Source organism: Folsomia candida, unplaced genomic scaffold (assembly GCF_002217175.1).
Source record: "Folsomia candida strain VU population unplaced genomic scaffold, ASM221717v1 Fcan01_Sc024, whole genome shotgun sequence".
Classification (NCBI taxonomy): domain Eukaryota; kingdom Metazoa; phylum Arthropoda; class Collembola; order Entomobryomorpha; family Isotomidae; genus Folsomia; species Folsomia candida.
Window position 1 is genome coordinate 2,379,814 of NW_019091216.1, and position 20,934 is coordinate 2,400,747.

Genomic DNA, 20,934 nt, shown 5'->3' on the forward strand with positions numbered 1-20,934 from the left:
TCGTATCCTTCCCTGTACTACAATCCACAAACAAAAAAACTCACTTTGCCTCGTCCATCGTATCCTTCCCTGTACTACAATCCACAAACAAAAAAACTCACTTTGCCTCGTCCATCGTATCCTTCCCTGTACTACAATCCACAAACAAAAAAACTCACTTTGCCTCGTCCATCGTATCCTTCCCTGTACTACAATCCACAAACAAAAAAACTCACTTTGCCTCGTCCATCGTATCCTTCCCTGTACTACAATCCAAATTCTACCCAAAAATAAGTATTCGCCCAAAGCACGAAAATCGATCACAAGCAATATCTGAATTGTATGTACAATAATGATCGCCGATTCAAAAGTTCCATTCAGAAACTTAATTGTACAACCATGTCGGAATTTCAACGAAAAGGATTCATGCTAGCTCGAATTTGTTGGCTTCATGTACCAAATAAATCAGGGGGAGAACTTGTATCTCCGGGAATGTGGATTGTTCTAAACTTTTACAGAAAGGTATTCGTAAAATTCTCCATATTTCCATTTTCGGTCGCATTGTCTGAACGGGGGATCCACTTAGATCGATTTACAAGTAGGAAACTCTCTCATGAAGTGAATAATAAACAGACTAGCATTGTAGTTCGACGGGATTAAGGCACACCCCCACTGGGAGAGTCTTGAAGCGGTCGTTGGACGGGCATCTACTCTAGTAAATAAATATAAATGAGACGTATATCTTAATTATTTATGTAAATGGTTGTCTAAAGTTATAGAAAAAATTTGTAAATACATATGTACAAAACAGACGAAATGTATTAGGAGGAAAATCCTGAAGATAACGGGGAATAATTTATTCTCAAAGTTTACTTTTCGAATAATTTAGGGAATAAGGAAATTGTACTATAGTACAACTTCTTATCGCCAACTAAATGAATACAAACAAAATTTGGCAGATAATGCTGCAATAATTTATTCGGAAATCATTACAATTTCTTATCGCCAACATCCCAAATTTCGCAAATTCATTTCATGCAAAACATCAAAAGTATTGTCTGGACGTTGGATATGTAAAACCTAAACAACTAGTCGGACAAATCACATCGAATATGATTTATGAAATTGCGTTTTTTTTAGTTAATTTGAATCACCTTTAGGTGAGCTAATATGTGTTTGAAACTACTAGAATGTTCGTCATTATGCTCATTGTTAACTACATATCATATTTACTTAAATAAGTATGCACACATATCGTATTTATCGTATAATGCTGAGACATTATGATAGCAGGATATGTAAAGTAATGCAATGCTAAAATCTCATTCAGTTTATAACTTTGCTAAATTCAGAGTTAGGGTATGAACTTGTGCAGAGGTCGACGCCGCCGATCGTACGCCGCCGCGCCGCCGATCGTACGCCGCCGTGCCTCCGATCGTACGCCGCCGTGCCGCCGATCGTACGCCGCCGCGCCGCCGATCGTACGCCGCCGCGCCGCCGATCGTACGCCGCCACGCCGCCGATCGTACGCCGCCGCGCCGCCGAACACCGGTGCATTTTAAGCGCCGCCGCCGCCGAAAAATTTGATTTCCTATTCGTTTAACATTGCAACGCCGCGCCGCGCCGCGCCGCCGACGCCGCCGAAAAATAATCAAAAACTATTCGCCGCCGCCGCCGAAAATCTGTCGGCGTCGACCTCTGAACTTGTGTGATGATCGATTCCACTGGCGCCAGGTTATCAGTTAAGATAAGCTCTGACACATATAAAAATGCAGACAATTATCTGCATATTTCATACTGGACGAAACAAAGTTCAACAAATGGTGATGCAAATAAGTTCGCATGAAAATAATTTCATAATGCAGACTCATCCTCAGTTTCCCACTGTTATGTTTATCGCAAATTTTCCATGGTTTTCTTAGTTCAGAAGTACATATAAATGTCAAAAACGCCTGGGATTGATGTCACATTAATTAAATAAACTACGTATTCCTACTACACGCGCTTAATACCACATATAATTTTTATTAAAATTGTCGACGCGGGAGGGAGGAGGAGTGTACTCCGAAACTAAATCATGAATTATGTTTCCCTAAGTTCTGAGCAATACTTAAATTACATACATACATATTTACATAAACACTTGGAATGAAACGTCTACGCATTTTCAAAACAAAGAACTTGAGAGTTGGAGATCGATTCAACTTGATATATTCATTAAGATACACCATTTAGCATACTGTATTATTACAGAACATAAGTAATCATTTCCAGTAATATGTAGCCATTTATATGTATGGACACACATATTTTCATACATATCTTTATTCGCGGTGCTGGAGGTTTTCTGTGAAATTGGCTCTTGAAGTTTACAGGATATATGACGCTGTGCAATATGTTGAGTGATGTTTTCCACTGTGAAGAAATGATCCCAGGACGTGTATCTATATTTGCATGACGAACATGCAGATATTTGTTTGCAATATTTACTTTGTGAACATTGGGAAATAATAAAATGCTTCAATACACTGTTATACAACCAAGTTTTCCACTCTGTCGAGATCTCTTGCTATCAGAAATTCCGGAGCTTATCATGTAATTATCTGGCTTTCGAACATATATTGTTCCTACCACTTTATACATATACACTCAAAATAAACTGGTGTCAATTCCGCGTGGTGTAGTCACATATAGACACTACGCGGTGTTGGTACGGGCAATTAACACCGCGTGGTGTCTATATGTGACTACACCGCGTGGAATTGACACCAGTTTATTTGCAGTGTACATAACTTGACTCTGATGATGATGTCACGTTAATGCGCAGTGTGCAATTTTTCCCTTCATTCATACCCACGTATCTTGCTCATGCTAAGCTTGACACGAGTTCTTAATCATCCGGTAAAGTCACGCATGTAATGATTTCTCGGTAATAAATTTGATAGTAATATTTTACCACGTAGTAAAAATTCGTCACCATGATGGTAAAACTTTATTACAAAGCCATGACCACACGCCACACGGTACCACTTATCATTAGCACTATGGTAGAGTCATATACTTGGGCTGTTCTGTAAGGTTTATTAGCAGATTATTCACAGTGTGCCAACGCATAATAATAACTTGTTGCCTGCATACTTACGTCCATATTTATCGCTTACGCCCTGGCTTAATTCCATATCTGGGATTCCAGAGTTATCATGCATCCATTTCATGCCTACGTATCTTATCTTGTTGCTAACCCAAATTAAACATAAACCATGATAATGCCAACTAACTACGCAGTTAATTATTCCAGCAAGTCTCAATATACTCTCACTCAAGTTAACTGCAGGTAAAAAAATATTTTGAAATACCCCGTATTCAAAAATGGACGCCATGGAAGTGGATCCCGACGTTCCTGCAGAATCAATTTCATCCTGGTTTGATTATCTAACGTTGGAATCTTTTCTTGGATCCGGGTCGTTCGGTTATGTTTTCAAGGCGGTAATTTTAAATTTCGATTTTAATACATATTAGGCAGTTTGCAAAACAACGTTCCGTATCTCGAAACGTAACCGTAGCGATGTTAATAGTTATGGCTACGTTTACGTTACGTATTACGTCATGGAAATTGCAAACTGCCTATTTATTAACCTAAAACTTTATTCGATAATTTTTAGACGCGAATTTTGCCATCCTTTAACATGACTAAATATACGCAATTAAAAAGTTGCAAACTCGTAACCTTTAATCCAGATAATTAAACTGATCAAATAATTCTTCGTTTTATTGTAGATCAGTGGTCAGGTCTACCTTTCCGCTGTCAAAGTCATATTCATCGACGTCGTCGTAGACAACCCGGACGACGAAGCCGAGAAACTCCGCCTCTCCCGAGAATATAAACTAATGAGAGGAAAAAAGCACAAAAACTTGGTGGAAATCTTGAAATCAACCGACACACCTTTCACAGAAGAGGATGTCAACGTCTTGCTAAACCTTCCATGCCTTCAGGACAATGAGACTGCCTTGGCTAACCTGCAGAAGTTTACTTTTCTAGCAAAACGACGAAAGAAAATTGAAACGTTGTGCATCCAAATGGAGTTATGTGGTAACACGTTGCGTCAATGGTTGCACATTAATAATGAAATTGACGACCCAGCATTGCATCCGGTTCGAAATCAAATTGTGAAGGACATGTATGAAGGGCTAAAATATCTGCATAGCTATAACATTATGCATCGAGACTTTCGCCCGGAAAATATTATGTTTTCCTTTTCACTAACTGGAGAAGAGTTCGAGTTTCCGGTTAAAGTAGGCGATTTTGGCCTATGTCGACAGATCCATAGCGAGCAAACTAAAACCAAGACACTAACCCCGGAAGTAGGAAATGCCATTTATCGGGCACCTGAAGCTAATACCGACCAGTACGGCATCCCGGCAGATCTATTCTCATTTGGTTTAGTGTCATGGGAGGTTCTACAGCGAATTAAGCAGAAAGACACAAGATCAATGTTCCATAACTTGGTACATGGTCCAAGGAATAATCTTGTTCAGCGCAAAAAGTGGTGGTTTAGAAAATGGGAACATATTATTCTTAAACTAACTAAAACACGCCCGAAAGACAGAATTAAGGGACATGCGGAAATAATGTTAATTGCACCACAAAATGCCGCAGAAATAATCATTGAATCAAAGGAGCAATTTTTCAATCTAAAGACCTTCTTAGTAGAAGGTGATATCGTAACTATTAATCTTAAGGACAGTGGACTAAGCGATTACTGTTGTTCCACGGATAATGTTACCTTCCGTGGCATAAATGCTTTCAGTCACCAAAATTTAAGTTTGGAAATATGGACCAACTCCTGTTCAATCATGAATCTGAACTTGAACTCTTTAAACTTGGATGGGTGTAACGATAATGTTGTGAGCAACGTAATTTGTGGTCATTTAACTGTTTCCGGCAATAGAAACTGTTTGGACAAGATTGAGATTTTACATAGTGGTCTGGACACGTCGGGAATTGAAGTTAGAGGAGATAAACATGTTTTACGATCAATCAAATGCTGTCAGGATAATCATCGAGAAATACAGAATTCCGAAATTAACAAATATACGGATCTCGACCTATATAACGGCCGAGAATGCTTGCGTCTGGACAAGCAGAGCTCCAATTGCACAATTACAAATGCTATTCTACGCAATGCACACATCGACGGAACCGGACATACTTTGAAAGACATTAAGTGCGATAGTTTTTTGATAATTTCCGGCAAAGATCATTCTACAGAAAATTTAGATGCTTTATATTTTACTCACGACACAAACAAAATAACCGTAGATTAAGTACATATTGGCATAAATATAACAAAGTACTACACTGTGAATAATAATAAAGCTAAACATATAACGAGAAAGTGGAATGGTATGTAAATGTTTTTTGCTCGTGTAAATATGTAATCAATGCAGATGGGCGTGTATATAGTAAAGTTAAAAATATCATATAAAGGGAAATACTTAATAATATTTTACACATGTAATTATTGGATAAATTAATCAATGTGTGTATGTGCGTGGAGTCTAATAAAATAAATCAGATTTGTCATATTATTGTAGGACCTACTTATAAAACAAACTCAATTACTGAATCTGTCATTTAAACGTCTACAATCCAATATTCCTACGGTAATAAATTACTCGACGAGCTATAATTAAATACTGGGTCATGCACATAAATAAAACTGGTCAAATATTGGAAATTGTATCATTTACTCGGTGACTCACGTGACATATACATATACACATGGAAGTGTGTACTTCATCACTCACTAAAGCTCCCGTTGATACAAACATACATTTATGTATACATAAAAGAATACCGGTTGGTATTATTTTAATACTGTTTTTCTAAGAGTGCATTTAAGATCAATTTAGAAACAATCTCGTGCACATAAAATATTTGTTTAATTTAAATAAATATTTTTAAATATTTTTAAAAATATTTTATAAATATTTTTAACTTTCTATTAAAATGTTTTCAAATTTTAGACAGATTTTCTTGGTCGTTTCCACAGTTTTTGTAACGTTTCTGATCCTCCCATTTGTCCAGATTTTTGTGCTTTTTCCACTCGCGATCTACAGAAAAATTGTGATCTTGCTGTCTCCCTGGAACAAGAAATTATCCGGGCCCTTAAGTCTCAACGATTGTGCGTGGGCCTGGGCCGATGTGTACAATCAGCAACTTGCTGGAATTACGGGGGTACGTTATTTGAAGGGGTCGCATTCATTTGGCGACCTCGTGGGTAGAGCGGAAAAGGCATTTGGCAAGGTTAGTAATTTTTAGGTATTAGAGTTATTAATTTAATTGGTTCGATTTTTAGCTCTGGTAAATTTACAGTTAAAAAATCTGGTCGTAATAGATAGATTGCGAGTTTGCGGATGCTCACGTAAACGCAAACATAAACGTAGAATTTAGCGTTAACGTTTAGGTTTACGGAATGCACGAATTTCACGCTTGCGAACTCACGTGAGCGTAAACTTATGCGCTAAATTTGAATTTCATTTCAATGGTTTGTTTACATTCTTGATGAAATATTTTTAGTTGCAATTAATTAATTTGGCTGATTATAAACTAGTTTGAAATGGAAATACTGTCAAAACAAGTAATAAATTTATTTTCTGCATTGGACGATTCCGAAATAGAGGACATTCTTCTCTTAGATAATCAATATCAGTCCATTCCAAGAATTGAAACTTTAAAATTAAATTCATTGGTGCACGAGTTCTGCTGCTCAACGTTCGATTTTACAAAATGGCTGTTTGAAACTTAAATACGCCCTTAAACTTTGGGGCACGATTGCTGATCAAAATGGAATTAAGGCGGGGGTCATCAAAGCTCTGTGCATCACTAAGAGGATTGGCATATTCTAGCAGGTAAGTGAGAGTATTTTATCAATCTAGAGCAAGTCAATTCACTAAATCATTTAATTATTGTACTCACAGATATGTCAACTTATTGAACCCTTGAAACCTGTCACGAATTTTTCATCAAAGCAGAAAAACGTCGGATTACTTTTGTGAAGCATCACCAGATCTTGCACATCATCTTAATTCTCCATGAAATTATACTTATAAAAAATATAGATGCCACATACTAAGCAAGCCTTTAATCTTGTATTGTATTAATTGGATAAACAATAAATTTACTTTTAAAAAATTAATTCAAATAATGCCTTTGCAATTGTAGCTCTTCTTTATGTGCTATCGTATTCACTTTCCATACTTCTATTTCCTTCATCCAAGCTTGATGTTTTGTTTTTAATAAATAGTACTACAACAGATTATGTAATTATTAATTAATTAATTTACAACTGACAGAAGCAAGAGAAAATTTATTGCTTATTTAGTTTGACTGAAAGCCTAATCATTTTTTATTTCTTTCATGAGCCATTACCAGTTCACTGTTTGTTTTGTTGCTTCACAATTAATTATTTATCACTGGAATTAAAGAGCTTATAATTAATGCATTTGTCAACAAGAAATTTACTAATAAACAAAAAAAACTGCATGCTTATTGTTCGTTTTTCTTAAATTTGTATGAAAAAGAAGCTTTACATAATTCTACGTAAACTGCACGCTAAAGGGGTTGATTTAACGTCCAAAATAACGTGAACGTAAAGAAAACGCACGTAAACCTTAAACGGGCGACGCCGAAAATTGGCGGGAGGCAAAATTTAACGTTTAAGGGAGAAATTTTTCACGTTCAAGTAAACTCGCAACCTATCTAATATTCCACATAAAAACACTTTGCAAGGAATCTTGTGAAAAACCAAGAATTGGGCGGACTCACGTCAAAATATTTTTGTTCATTTTTATTTATATTTTTGAAACGAAAATGTAAAAGGTTTTAAATTATCTCATTTTCTGATCTAAAGAACGTCCGGGAATGAATGGGAATGCGCGCTCTAGCGAGTATATTGACAAATCAATAAACCCGCGAACTATAATAATTTAAATTTCTGAAAGCCCACTTCATTAGGGTCAATTTGGTATATCACTCTTAAATTTCAAAAATGGATAAGGGTAGAAGAAGCTTGTTTGAAAGGGAGCTGTTAGCAAAACGAGTGATGGAGTTCTACAACACGACAGCCAACCGAGACTCCAAGGTGACCTGGAACTTTTTTAAGCAGGAAGGAATTCCAAGTTCAAATGTGTATTCCTACATAAAAAAGTTCAAGGATTCCGAAAATGTGCAATTCAAGAAGCCAGCTGGTCGTCCGGCGAAGCTAGCGACCACTCGAGTGAAAAATAGAATTGAAAAAATTTTCAAAACCAAGCCATCAACGTCAGTAGCTGTAGCTGCCAGGAAAGTCAAAATTTCCAAAAGCTACCTGGGGGAAATTAAGGTCCATAAATTAGGAATCAAAGCAAGGACCAAAAAACCTGCACCAAATTACAAGCCCGTACAAGAAAGTCGGATCAAGGATTGCTGTCAAAAATTGTTGAAGAAAATGCGTGGAAAAGTAGTGATCCTGGATGACGAAACGTATGTTCCGGTTGACCCTTCAAATCTTCCAGGGCGTCATTTTTTTCATAGCTCGGATCCCTCTGAAGTGGCTTATGAAGAAAAAGTACGAAAAAAAGACAAATTTCCAAAGAAATATTGCATTTGGCAATGCATCTCCAGTCACGGACATGTATCAGACCCGGTAGTTCTCGAAGGGAATATCAATCAAGATATTTATCTGAAAAATTGCGTCAAGGCTGGATTGGAAGCATTTATTAATAGGTTTCACAAAAATGATAAAGTTTTGTTTTGGCCTGACCTCGCCACTTGTCACTATGCAAAGAAAGTGACCGAGTACCTCAGAAAGAAAAATATTGATTTCGTACCAAAAGATATCAACCCACCTAATGTACCCCAACTCCGCCCAATCGAAAAATTCTGGGCATGTTCTAAGTCAGTATACTCCCGGCTTCAAGATGTGCCTGACACCTTTCGAAAATTCAAAGGACGATGGAAGAAAATCACCTCGGAAGTGGCAAAAACTTCGGGAAAAAATTTAATGAAAAATCTTCGCAAGAAAATCGAACTAGTCGCCAACGGGGGTGTGGCGGCCTTAGCTATTAATTAAATTATGTAGGTACGTATTTGGTATAATACATATGCAAAAAGTTTAAAATTCCGATAACTCATTGTGATTTTATGACCACATTTTCAGACCATTCCCATTCATTCCCGGACGTTCTTTAGTTGTCAAGTTTTTAATTGCTCATTAATTAAAGTTTACAACGTAATTAATCAAATTTTTAACTGTGATAAACTCCACATAAAAAATCAACACGTTTCTACACAAAAATGTATTTTGAATGGAAGAATTACGGAAATTAACGAATTTGATTGACTCACGTAGTAACGTTTACATATTATTAAATGTATTAATTTTTCCCATGACATTGTTAATTTTTTAATATTCCATAATTTTTATAATCTGATGTATAAAATTGATCGTATAAATTTGCTAAAATTGGAAAAAATTTAATCAGTTGGTAGTTAACTCTCAGAGATTGATTTAAATACATGCACGCCACGCAAGCAATTTTTGCAACGTTTTCTGAAGTTTTTAGATTATATTTTAAAGGTCGTCAAAATTTATTTGAAACATTGGTTTATCGAATTTCAATTATAGCTAGCCAAAATTTTAATTATAATATGATTTAATTTGAATTTGCAATAGTTGTGACAAATGCATCTTTAAGTTATTAGTAAAAACACAATAAACCCCAATAGAACTCAAGCTACAATTTAAACATGATTAATTGACCCCTAAATTTGTGTGATGCCTTTATCACGCTTAGGAAATTTGGTATATTTGTTTTTTTATGTTCAAAGAGGTCCACAATAAAAATACACATTATGAAAGCAAGGTAAAAAATCGGGTCCAATATTCTAAACCAAATAAAAATTAATAATTTCCACCTGATTAGTTATTTGAATCCAATTACAATATTAAAAATTATTTAAAATTATTTAAAAACCACAGATGAAAAATGGATGAGAACTTGGTTGATAAATTAATAAACTCAATTTTGAACGAAATGTGAAAGCGGATGACCTGGGGAAGATGAGCGCAGGAGATAATCGGAAAGCAGAGAGGTGAACTCCGTATATTTAGTTTCGCAAGGTGAAAATGCGCATTTTTGCCCACTTAAAATCTTCATTACTTCGCGAATTCTTCAGAAGTGCTCAAGTATCACACCAATTGTTGTTTGTGCTTAGCTCCTTGATATTTTAGTGCTGGTTTGAAGAAGATCTGTGAGAAACATGTATGACATGTGCATTGTTAGAACTGCTTTCACTGTACATGATCCAACCATGGTGCGGTACTTGGCGTCGAAAGCGTTGGTTATTGGGAAGTCGCAAGCAATCGTATTCACCTCCACGGTTTGACATGTAACCACGTTACCTTGGGACCTCCTACCTGTTCACAGGCCGCTTCCATTTGGGAACAGAAATCTGAGGAGTACATAGTTTCAAATTTCGAAATTTGGAAAATGCATTTATGAATTTTCTATGTTGTGTCATGTGTCACATATTTCAATCTACCTGAACTAGTGATAAGTAACTGGTACATATTAATGTTTAGTAATGTTGTGGCAATGAAAAATTTACCGCACAGAGACAAACTACTACCAATTCGGTAGGAAGTTATTACCAAATTAGCACCAGTATGGAATACTTAAATCACAGTGACTTTAGCGCATTTTTAACAGTGTGCACTCTTAGAAATTCAGTATTAAAATAATTCCAAACGGTATTTATTTAAAACTCTAGCGAGGTAGTATTTCTAAGATGTGTGTACATAGTAATTGGTATGTTGGGATTAAAGTGTTACCGAAGTTTTACGGAGTTGTGTAACTTGTGTAACTGTGTTGTGTAACTGTGTAGCACCAAGCCGTGGCAAAGTTACTACCGGCAAGTTAATATATACCTGACTATTCGAGATTTCCAAGAGTGTGCTTTGTTTGCAATAATCTACATAATCCGAAAATTACCTTTTTTGATTGTTGCAGCATATTAAATTTACCTCCGGCTTCAGCTCCAGTAAAGTTTATGAACACGAAAAAAATGACAAATACTACAATTCTTTCCGCCAACATCGGATTAATCGAACTTTTCCAGGCAATAGGAGAACTACGTAGTAGAAACCAAGCTTTCAAAATTATACCAAATAAGGTATGCACTCACTCAATTTTTGGTCTAAACTTCTTTACGTATGCAAATACTCATGCAGATGACGTTTTATTATGATGAAAATGCTTGCATTCCTTTAATCATAACTCATTCTTTATCGTAACGACTCTCAATTGTTGTCGCATTATTTCATTGCACTGAACACATTTATGTAATAAGAAGGACGCATTTATTACGTGCTGAATAAAAATAATTAAAAAAACAATGAACAACTTTTTTTGAAATAATGTAGCCCTTTTGATAATTACATAAATAGATATGGGCAAGACTTTACAATTTTATTACTCAATTTACAAAAGAAACATGAATAATTTTAAATTTGGCGATAATTTTGCAACCCTGGATTAATTATTTATTTCTAGCCTGCAAAATTATCAGAATCAATAATTAATTACCGACCGATTTTTACATTCCCCCCCCCCAAAAAAAAAAAGTTTTGCCAAAAACCGTCCCCAAAATTTATTTTAATCACAACTCACCCATCATCTTCCCCAAGAGAATAATCGCCACCCCCATCATAAAAACGGTCCCGATTATTGGACGTCCACTCCCCGCCGCACACTCATCTCCAAGCCTGCTCGGACATCGATACCCGGACGGACAACAGCCAAATAAATCCGGGCAACAGACCGCGGAAGAATACTCGCAGCAACCAATCAAAGCTCCCGGGAAGGTGCAGCACGTCTCGGTTCTGTCGCACTCTGCGCAGGTCGTTAGAAGGGGCGCAATGTTGCTGGAATTTTGGTAAATTTCGCTAAAAATTGATTTATGACCGAGATTTTCAGCTCCCTCGACCACAGCGAGGATCACGGCAAGGGCGACGATGACTAAGAATTTTGCAATCATTTTGGCAATGTTTTTAGCAAGCTTTGTGTTTAATGAATTGGTAATTATTTTATTGCGACCCGGGCGGCGTGGTTTTATGCGGAAGCTTATCTAAATTAATCGAGGACGTGGAGGACTTTGTCTGCTTTTATCAGTGATGGGACATGCGAAATTTGACGTTGGTGATGTTGGCGACAATGTATGTTTGTCATGGTGGGGACGCGCAAACCATGTTCAGTCCAGATTAACTTTTGACCAGCATTGTTGTTTAAGTCAGGATGGATGGACTCAGGATGAGTGACTCGCTCGAAGCAACGGGTTTTTTGTACTAAATTACCAGTTCTCTGCAATTACTTGAATTACATTACAAAGTGTACCAAGTGGGAGTGTTTTTTTTAAATCTAATGCAAAATGGTACTTAACATTCTTATTCATGTTGTTGCTAAACATTGTTTTTCTCAAGAGAAATCCGTCCTGAGTACCAGGCTTTAGAAATAACATTTAATATTAGAACCTGTGCAGATGCGAAAATTTCAGCTAGTTCGCGAAACACTAGATTTGAGTGCAATTTGGCGTCATCTAGGCCGTTTCGCGAAATGGCGAGGCCCTTAAGTTTCCGAAGTTTTCGCATCTTCGCAAGTTCAAACATTAAATGTTGTTTCTAAGAGTCAGCCTTTCCACTGAAAGTTTCTAATACTTAAATAAACCAAATTTGGACGAGTTCGGTGCAAAATTTGCAAAAATTAGCTAATTTTTCCTCGGCTCTCGAAAAATGCCAGCTGACCACCCCAACTGTATTACGGATTCTTAATGTTCACAAAACTACGGACATTTTAAGCCACCGAAACAGCTAAAGCGTGAAAAATAACTTTATCTCATTATATTTATATCTTAATAATCTGGCTTGAACATGGTTTACGTCCCCGTTGTAAGCGTCGTCATTTGTTCGACAACCATACATACCTACACACTGCATCTTCAATTGTTTAATTAAAAAAGCTCACCATCCTGGACACAATGGGTGGATAACGAGATAAGAATAAACCAGGCGCCGACGACTGGACTGGACATTGTTCTGTCTTGTGCGGAGAGTGGAGTTTTTACAAGGACGAAAACGAGCCCGTGTTGAGCCATGACGCGTGTAGAAACCAAATTGGGACATATGAACATACACTGCAAAATCTCACATCAATCTTTAACTACTGACGTATCACAAATAGCATTGCGAGTCATCCGTACCACTCGCTGAGGAAGATTATTCAGACCGTGGAGACATAAATTTCCATGTAAATTTAAGAAAAGTTTGAAAAATCAAAATCTAACTAATTGATACAAATAAAATCGCATATATATTTGAATGGCACTAGCTGTAGATTTGCCTTGCAATTGAATGTGAAAAGCAATATTATTACCAAATTTCAATATAATTTTATAATTATGGTTTAAGTTATCGTTCGAGGTCGCTGTCGATTTTTTATACTTCACGAATTCGAAACCGTGGCCACGGTCCCCACGCGAGGGGACAAACGCATTGTATTTTCCCACGGCAAAATTTTTGTAGGGACAGTGTCCCTATGTCCCCCCGCTTCCGCGGCCACGGATCCGTACTAAACCAAAGTACAATCTCACTTGGCCGATACGCGATTTTTACTACGTCCGTATTGAAACATGTAACCACTGGTGTTTGTAGAGAATACTTTTATACATTGTTTACACTGTAAATAATCTGGTAATAAACACTACCGAAAAGCACAAGTATATGACTCTACCAAAGTGGTAATGATCAGTTTTACCGTGTTGTAATGGCCTGGTAATAAAGTTTTGCCCTCATGGTAACGAATTTTTACTGCCTGGTAAAATATTATGACAAAATTTATTATCGAGAAATCATTACCTGCGTGACTTTACCGGATTATTAAGAGTGTACACCATCGTTTGTGTCATTTTACATTATAATGTCACACTTCTTAATAGTGACCATACATATCCAAATTGGGTGCTTACTCATCTGTAAAATTCCGTCACCTCGTGCTAAATATGCAGATACAGGCGGTTAAGTCATATACATATTGACACGGGCGATGTTGATTTGATAAATGTTTGTTTTGAGTGTGCATAAGTATGTACATATTTCACATTTGTACCGTACTACATAACAATACATATGGTGTCTACCCACATATGTACATAATTATGTATAACTGTTTCCGACCCTGTGTATGCACTGTGATACTCGAAAATGTTTCACCTTAATAAGTACTTAATTGCGATTTTACTTCTGAAGTGAATAAAATGTGGGAAACGAGTGAATTATTTTTACGGAAAATCACTTCTTACGATATAAATATCTAACAAATATAATTTTTAAAAATTCATCACCACATTTATTAAATCCGCAATAGTATAAGTATTAGCATACCGGGCAGACTCTATGTGGACATAAGACATTTGAGTAGCTTCTTCTTTCAATGCGATGACATGAAGTGTAACTTTCCGATTTGATTGAAATTTTAAAATTATGTGGCCCAAGTCAATACAACCAACGTTTCTTGAGGCAGTTCAGAATTTGACAAATATTTGAAGGCAAAGTTGAAAAACGGACGATTTTTACCAGGCGGAGGAGTCAAAACCAAACTCAACTTCTAATCTCTCCCCATACCAAAAATCACATAATCTGTGATTTTGGATTAGATGAAACATATTATGTTTCAACTTTTCCCCAAAATATTTTGGAAAATTCTAGTACCTTCAATTTGATGTATGGGTCGACCCTAGGTCATTCACTTTTAAAACGGGATTTAAGGTACCCTACAGTGGTAGTGGGGGCCGAGGAGCGGTGCACCTATGTCCTGACCACAAACCAAGTAACGTATTGGCACATGTACATAATTCGAAAATTTGGACTCTGTCCTCTCATCGGGTCAGGACCACGCCACGATTTGAAGGAGAATCAGATCTGATACAAGCAATAATGAAGACGAAGATATCCCCCAGCCTGGATAAGTACAGATGTATGTACATACGTACGTAACTAAATTATATAAGCATTTACAGCACCAGTCCATAAATTTACACCCGGTGAAATGCTGCGAGTTCCGACAGATGTAACTTATCAGCCAATTATATTACATCATTAACGTTAGGCTCATTTTGTACAGAATTTAATTGGCTTTCCAACGGTAGTACATTTGGTAGAAAAAATTAGTATGAATTCACAAATAATTGTAATGCAAAAAATCATAGAAAATTCGCCGGCAAAAGTTTAAACCCGTTCAGAATTAAGAATTATTTCCTGTGGAAGTGTTGTGATACTGGGATTCAAATACTTTTCAACGTCATCCTGGTTCCTTTAGTTGCAAAAAAAATAATAATGGGGAAGGGTCGAGAACTGACCGTGGCGGAAAGAAAGGTCATTGTAAATCTGCACGAGCAAGGCATGGAGCCTACAAAAATTAGTGCTATTACTAAGTGTAACATAAATACTGCCAAAACCATCATTACGATTTGGAAGAAAACGGTCTGTGATAACTAGACCAAGACCGGGGAGACCACGGGTCACATCTGGGCGAGTGGACCGAAAAATTGTCAAGACTGCAATCCAACACCCTGGAATCTCCCTCCAAAAGTTGACCTCTGACATCAACAAGGATTGTGGGATGCAAATTAGCGCACACACAGTGAAGAGGAGGCTCCATGAAAATAATCTAAAAGGAAGAAGAGCTCGAAAGAAGCCGTGGTTGTCGGTGAAGAACATCAGCCGAAGACTGAAGTGGGCCAAGGACCACGCGGATGGACCGCGCAAGACTGGAGCAAGGTACTCTGGTCGGACGAGAGTAAATTTTGTATTTTCGGGAATAAAGGGGTAAAGTATGTTTGGAGGAGACCAGCAGAAGGTTTGAAAAAGGAGTGTCTCGTCCCCACGGTCAAGCACGGGGGAGGTAAGTTGATGGAACTAACTCCAACTTTTTGTAAGACGCGTAATCGACTTTATATGATCAGGAGCTACTATGGTGTGGGGTTCCATGGCGGCTGGTGGGGTTGGAAACTTCGTACAAATCCCAACGACAATGAACAAAGAAGTTTATCTTCAAATACTAGAGAATAATCTTCTCCAGTCGGCTACAAAACTGAGACTTGGACGACGATTCACATTTCAGCAGGATGGAGACCCCAAACACACGGCGAAGTTGGTCACCAAATGGCTGCAAACCAAAAAAATTAAGGTCATGGAGTGGCCTGCTCAATCACCGGACCTAAATCCGATCGAGCATATGTGGTTTGAGCTGGAAAATCGGATCCGAAAACGTCACGACCAACCAAAAAGTGCGAAGGACCTCTTGAACATCTTAGAAGAGGAATGGTTAAAGATACCGGAATCCGTGACAAGGAATCTTGTAGAGTCCATGCCCAGGAGTGTTGCAGCAGTCATTAAAGCAAATGGGGGTCACACAAAATATTGAATCTTTAAGTTTAAGGGACATATTTGCAAACGGGTTTAAACTTTTGCCGGCGAATTTTCTATGATTTTTTGCATTACAATTATTTGTGAATTCATACTAATTTTTTCTTGACCAAATGTACTATCGTTGGAAAGCCAATTAAATTCTGTACAAAATGAGCCTAACGTTAATGATGTAATATAATTGGCTGATAAGTTACATCTGTTGGAACTCGCAGCATTTCACCGGGTGTAAATTTATGGACTGGTGCTGTACATAGTTATGTAAATTAGGATGTGCAGCATAATTAATTGACCTGCGGATCGAATGAGAAATAACGTCAAGTAATAGCTTATCTTTTATTTCCTTGTGATACACGAGACGAATAAGTAAATAATCTTGAGAGCTGCATGTACACACAAATGGGTACATATTCGTGAAGGAGATACACACATATTAATAAAGTAATCAATGTTGTGACAATTTGTGTAAAGACGAATATTTACTTATCAACAAACTAGCCTATAAGCCCGTCTTAAAGACGGGCTTAATTTTTTAAACGTTTCTAAGGAAAAAATGTTGTAATGTTACAACATTTGTTATAACAATTGTCGAAATCATATGCTTGCTGTGATTGGCGGATTCAGAAAGCAATCAGCCAATCAGAATGCAGGAATGTCACGGAAAATTTCACGGGACGGACTTTTGGAAATTATATTATAGATAAATAAATGTGCAGTTACCTAACTACGTACACAATCTCTGCAATTTGTTACAAAGTGAAAAAAATTGAGCACCATTTGCTAGGCAGTTCAGGTATGATGGTGAATAAATTTAGTAACCATTCCCCCGGGTTTAGACTTCACGTTACCATTACGTTCTCCTCCCAATCCGATTTTTTGATTGGTCGAAATTTTTAATTGTCTTAGTGATATTTTTGATTAGCCAATCAAAAAATCGGATTAGGAGGAGAACGTGATGATAACGTGAAGTCTAAACCAGGGTTAGTTACAACTGGTTTAATTAATTCGAGTATAAATATAATTCTACTCGCAAAAGGGTCTCGAATTATAAAACCTAGGGATGACATGTCGCCGACAGATTGACATTTCATACATGTCCAGTTTTTCAGACATTTCAGACAAATTCAGTCATTCTCTAATCACAGCGTGTCCAAATGTCATTTTTACATGGAAATTGTGTTACATCTTCGGACTACGATTGAAACAGAAACATGCACGAGACGAATCTACTCACAAACAATAGTTTTGCAAACTGTGCTAATCTTTAGAGAAACAATTTTTTGTGTCCACGGAACTTCCGGTTTTACTTATGATTACTAATTTATTCTCCTTTATACCCACACATTTTGACAAAATTCTTACAAATTCCTCCCTTGTCATCGAAAATTCCTAAGGTGACCCCCATCTCTTTAAACTTCTTTAACCTCGCCATCCTCACGGCCGCCTTCCCCCTCTCGATCACGTGGTAATCCACGTGGGGAAAAACCGTGGATATTCTAGCATAAAAATCCGGCACCTCGTCCTTCCAGCCCCACGCGGTGCAGAAATCTTCCCCTTGACACCGCCTTTCATTCTCATATTTCCCACATCCCAGTTTTCTGTGGGAAATCGAATTTCCAAATTCCTTAAGGTGTCACAAGGCGCGACACCTTCTGCCAAAAAGGTTTCTAACAGAAAAAGCATGGTCGCCTCAAAATGTAATTTGTCATCGGGATAATTGTTCACATTTCTCCGCCTCCATGACGCAGATTCCGGCACCATGCGGACAATTAACCTCTCCAACACGGGAAATTGTTTTCCGTAGTCTAACTTAACCTCATCCCTATCAGTTTCAAACCTTAAATGCAAATCGGGTCGAAACCAGTATGGCTTATCTTCATAAAGGATACCTTGTTGTCTCAAAATTTCGAAAGTTTTCAACCTAGGCATAATAGGGATCGTGGTAAATCTCCAACTTACTAGACTCTCATTCGGGGGGATGTTTCCCACCTCGGTAATGACCACGTGTTCCAGCTGTGGCGCGAGAAAGTGCAGTACATCGGATTCGCTGGTCATTGCGCCAATCGGAATGTTAAACTCGAACCGGGTTATGGTACCAAATTCTGTGCGAGGGGTGTCGTAAATTTAAAAAATTCCCCGAGTATTTTATCGGTCCGGGGTGTTCGTAAGAAGGAAATTGACGTGACGTGGAGTAAATTGAGAGGTCGTTGAATCAGCCAGCCAGGCATGTCGATTAAGGTGAGGTTTTGCACGTGCCTGAATACATATAGAAATCGGGTGGTCAGAAAGAAAATGAGGATTAGTTGAGGATCTGGCAAATAGGAATAAGGATGGATTTCGGAGACGTTAAGGGTCAAAGTTGTGAGTTTTGGGGGCATGTGGAGACTATCGGGAAGTAGGTCGGGCCAGTTCTGATCGGAAGAATATAATTCCTTAGAGTTGGCCAAGACTACTTGCAAGTTTAGAGATCTTAAGTTTTTGAAGGATTCATAAATCCTGGCTAATCGAGACGCCACGTGCCGCAAGGAGTTATCGATGGGGATTTTGATAATTAACTTTGTCACGGTTTTGAAACTGATGGCGGTAAACAATTCTATCTATGAAAGTAGAATCTCTGAATTTTCTTGGTGAATGGGGGCTACGACGTTGAGGTGTTTGGGGGACAGGTTCCTAAGGTGGTCGAGATCCGTGGGATCGGTGACGTTGTGGAGGTGGACATCGACCGGATTTCGGTCGATGTCTCAGAGCTTCTTTTTCCCACATGGAGTTGACGAGAGAAGCCGATTCTACATCCGGAGTGGGGATGAATTCCATAATTTTGAAAATTATCTGAAACACAGTAAAAATTCAAGGTACGAATTATGAAAAGTTTAGTTTACATAAAAGGACGCATAATTAATATAATTTCAAATTATTAACAAAAATTTCCTGTTGTTTAAAAAATTCGACAAAAATACGACAAACCTTAAATTCTAGCAAACACAAACTAGCCCATTTTTAATAAAGGCATAAAAACTGGCTAAGCGCACCGTCAATATTAGTACACATTCTTAATGTACAAAATATTTTGCAAATTTTATGTTGCCATACATCGCAATCGTTAGAGTGCGAAAAAATTTAGATTTTTTTTGTATGCATGCATACCTACTAAAATTATTTGAAGTTTTTCAAAATCGTGAAAGCGACAGTTATGCACCTACCTCAGCCAAGTTCGAAATTAAATGGGGCTTTCGAGTAGAAGTTTCCATTTTTACGTGCACTTTGATGGTTTTATCAGCTTTTTGAAGTATAATTCTCAAACCAACTTAACGTTTCGCAATAAATTCAGATTTTAAACTGTGAAATCGATTTTTACAATATTTTAAATCGCGATGTGAAGTTGTTCAGGTACACTCTAAATAAAATTTTTGCAAATCGCTACCAGACGGTGTCTATATATGACCTCACCGGTTTGGTAGCAGACTGCTACTAAATGGTAAGCGATTGTTACCGGTTTTGTAGTAGCCTCTTACCACCTGATAGCAACACTGCTACCATTTAGTAGCAGTGTCCTACTATTTAGTAGCAGTCTGCTACCAAACTGGTGAGGTCATATATAGACACCGTCTCGTAGCGATTTGCTAAAATTTTATTTAGAGTGTAGTGAGCTCTAGTCTGAAGGTATGAAGAGACTGGTCCCTTTTTGAGGGTCAACGACTCAAATGAGGTTTTCAACCTTCTCGGCAGTTATAAGTTATCCCGTGTTAAGCAAAATGCTGTGTAAAGGCAGGAAAGAAAAAAGCTCTAAAAATAACCTGGGATCAAACGTCGAAATATAGCCGTTTATATACCTATAAACGTGCGTTTTCGGGCTACATTGAGGGGGTGAAACTCTGAAGTGCGCAGCTACCAGACCAAGATATGTACGGTTTCTCACTCCTATGGGAGGGTACTACTAGCCTGAAAACAAGGGTGCGTCGGGAACCTGCGCTGGTTACACCCCCTCAAACTTTCTTAAAAAGTGCCATGTTAAACTTATTAAAAAATATGGATCCTGAAATTTTTAAATTTCATTCTTGATACAATTGAACCTATCGAACTGTTTTTTACATTTTGTATCCGGGGTGCACTTGAATCTCCAGTCACTTATATTGAATATTCGAAAATGTTTGACCTAAATAATTAGATGACAAAGTTGAAAAACGGGCGATTTTTACCAGGCGGAGGAGTAACTTCTTTTCTCTCCCCGTTTTAAAAATCGCATACTTTTCAAATCAGCCCCCAAATATTTTGGTAAATTCTGACCTTCGCACAAACTGCTTCGATAAACGTGGATTGTATCGATATTGAACACATAATTTCAAAATTTCAACCAAATCGAAGGGTTACACTTCACGCTATCGCATTGTTAGTGAAATACACAGGGGAGAGCATTTTCCCTATTGAAGAAATCTAT

The 20,934-nt window shown here is 37.5% G+C and overlaps 2 protein-coding genes and 1 long non-coding RNA gene across 3 annotated transcripts; 2 read left to right on the plus strand and 1 right to left on the minus strand.

Moving 5' to 3' along the window:
* The first annotated feature begins 3,172 nt into the window (after positions 1 to 3,172).
* Positions 3,173 to 5,590, plus strand: LOC110859106 (mitogen-activated protein kinase mpkC). The gene is made up of 2 exons (XM_022107974.2): positions 3,173 to 3,465; positions 3,757 to 5,590. Exons 1-2 carry the CDS (start codon positions 3,349 to 3,351, stop codon positions 5,302 to 5,304), a joined length of 1,665 nt encoding a protein of 554 aa, XP_021963666.1. The 5' UTR covers positions 3,173 to 3,348; the 3' UTR covers positions 5,305 to 5,590.
* A 1,182-nt stretch (positions 5,591 to 6,772) lies between these two features.
* On the plus strand, positions 6,773 to 7,178 carry LOC118438698. Its single transcript, XR_004837000.1, has 2 exons — positions 6,773 to 6,891; positions 6,961 to 7,178. It is a non-coding gene; the product is annotated as an uncharacterized LOC118438698 (long non-coding RNA).
* Positions 7,179 to 11,546: 4,368 nt separating this feature from the next.
* LOC110859131 (progranulin) lies at positions 11,547 to 12,148 on the minus strand. Its single transcript, XM_022108004.2, has 2 exons — positions 11,692 to 12,148; positions 11,547 to 11,575 (listed from the first exon to the last, which is right to left on the minus strand). Exons 1-2 carry the CDS (start codon positions 12,056 to 12,058, stop codon positions 11,571 to 11,573), a joined length of 372 nt encoding a protein of 123 aa, XP_021963696.1. The 5' UTR covers positions 12,059 to 12,148; the 3' UTR covers positions 11,547 to 11,570.
* Between the last annotated feature and the right edge of the window lie 8,786 nt (positions 12,149 to 20,934).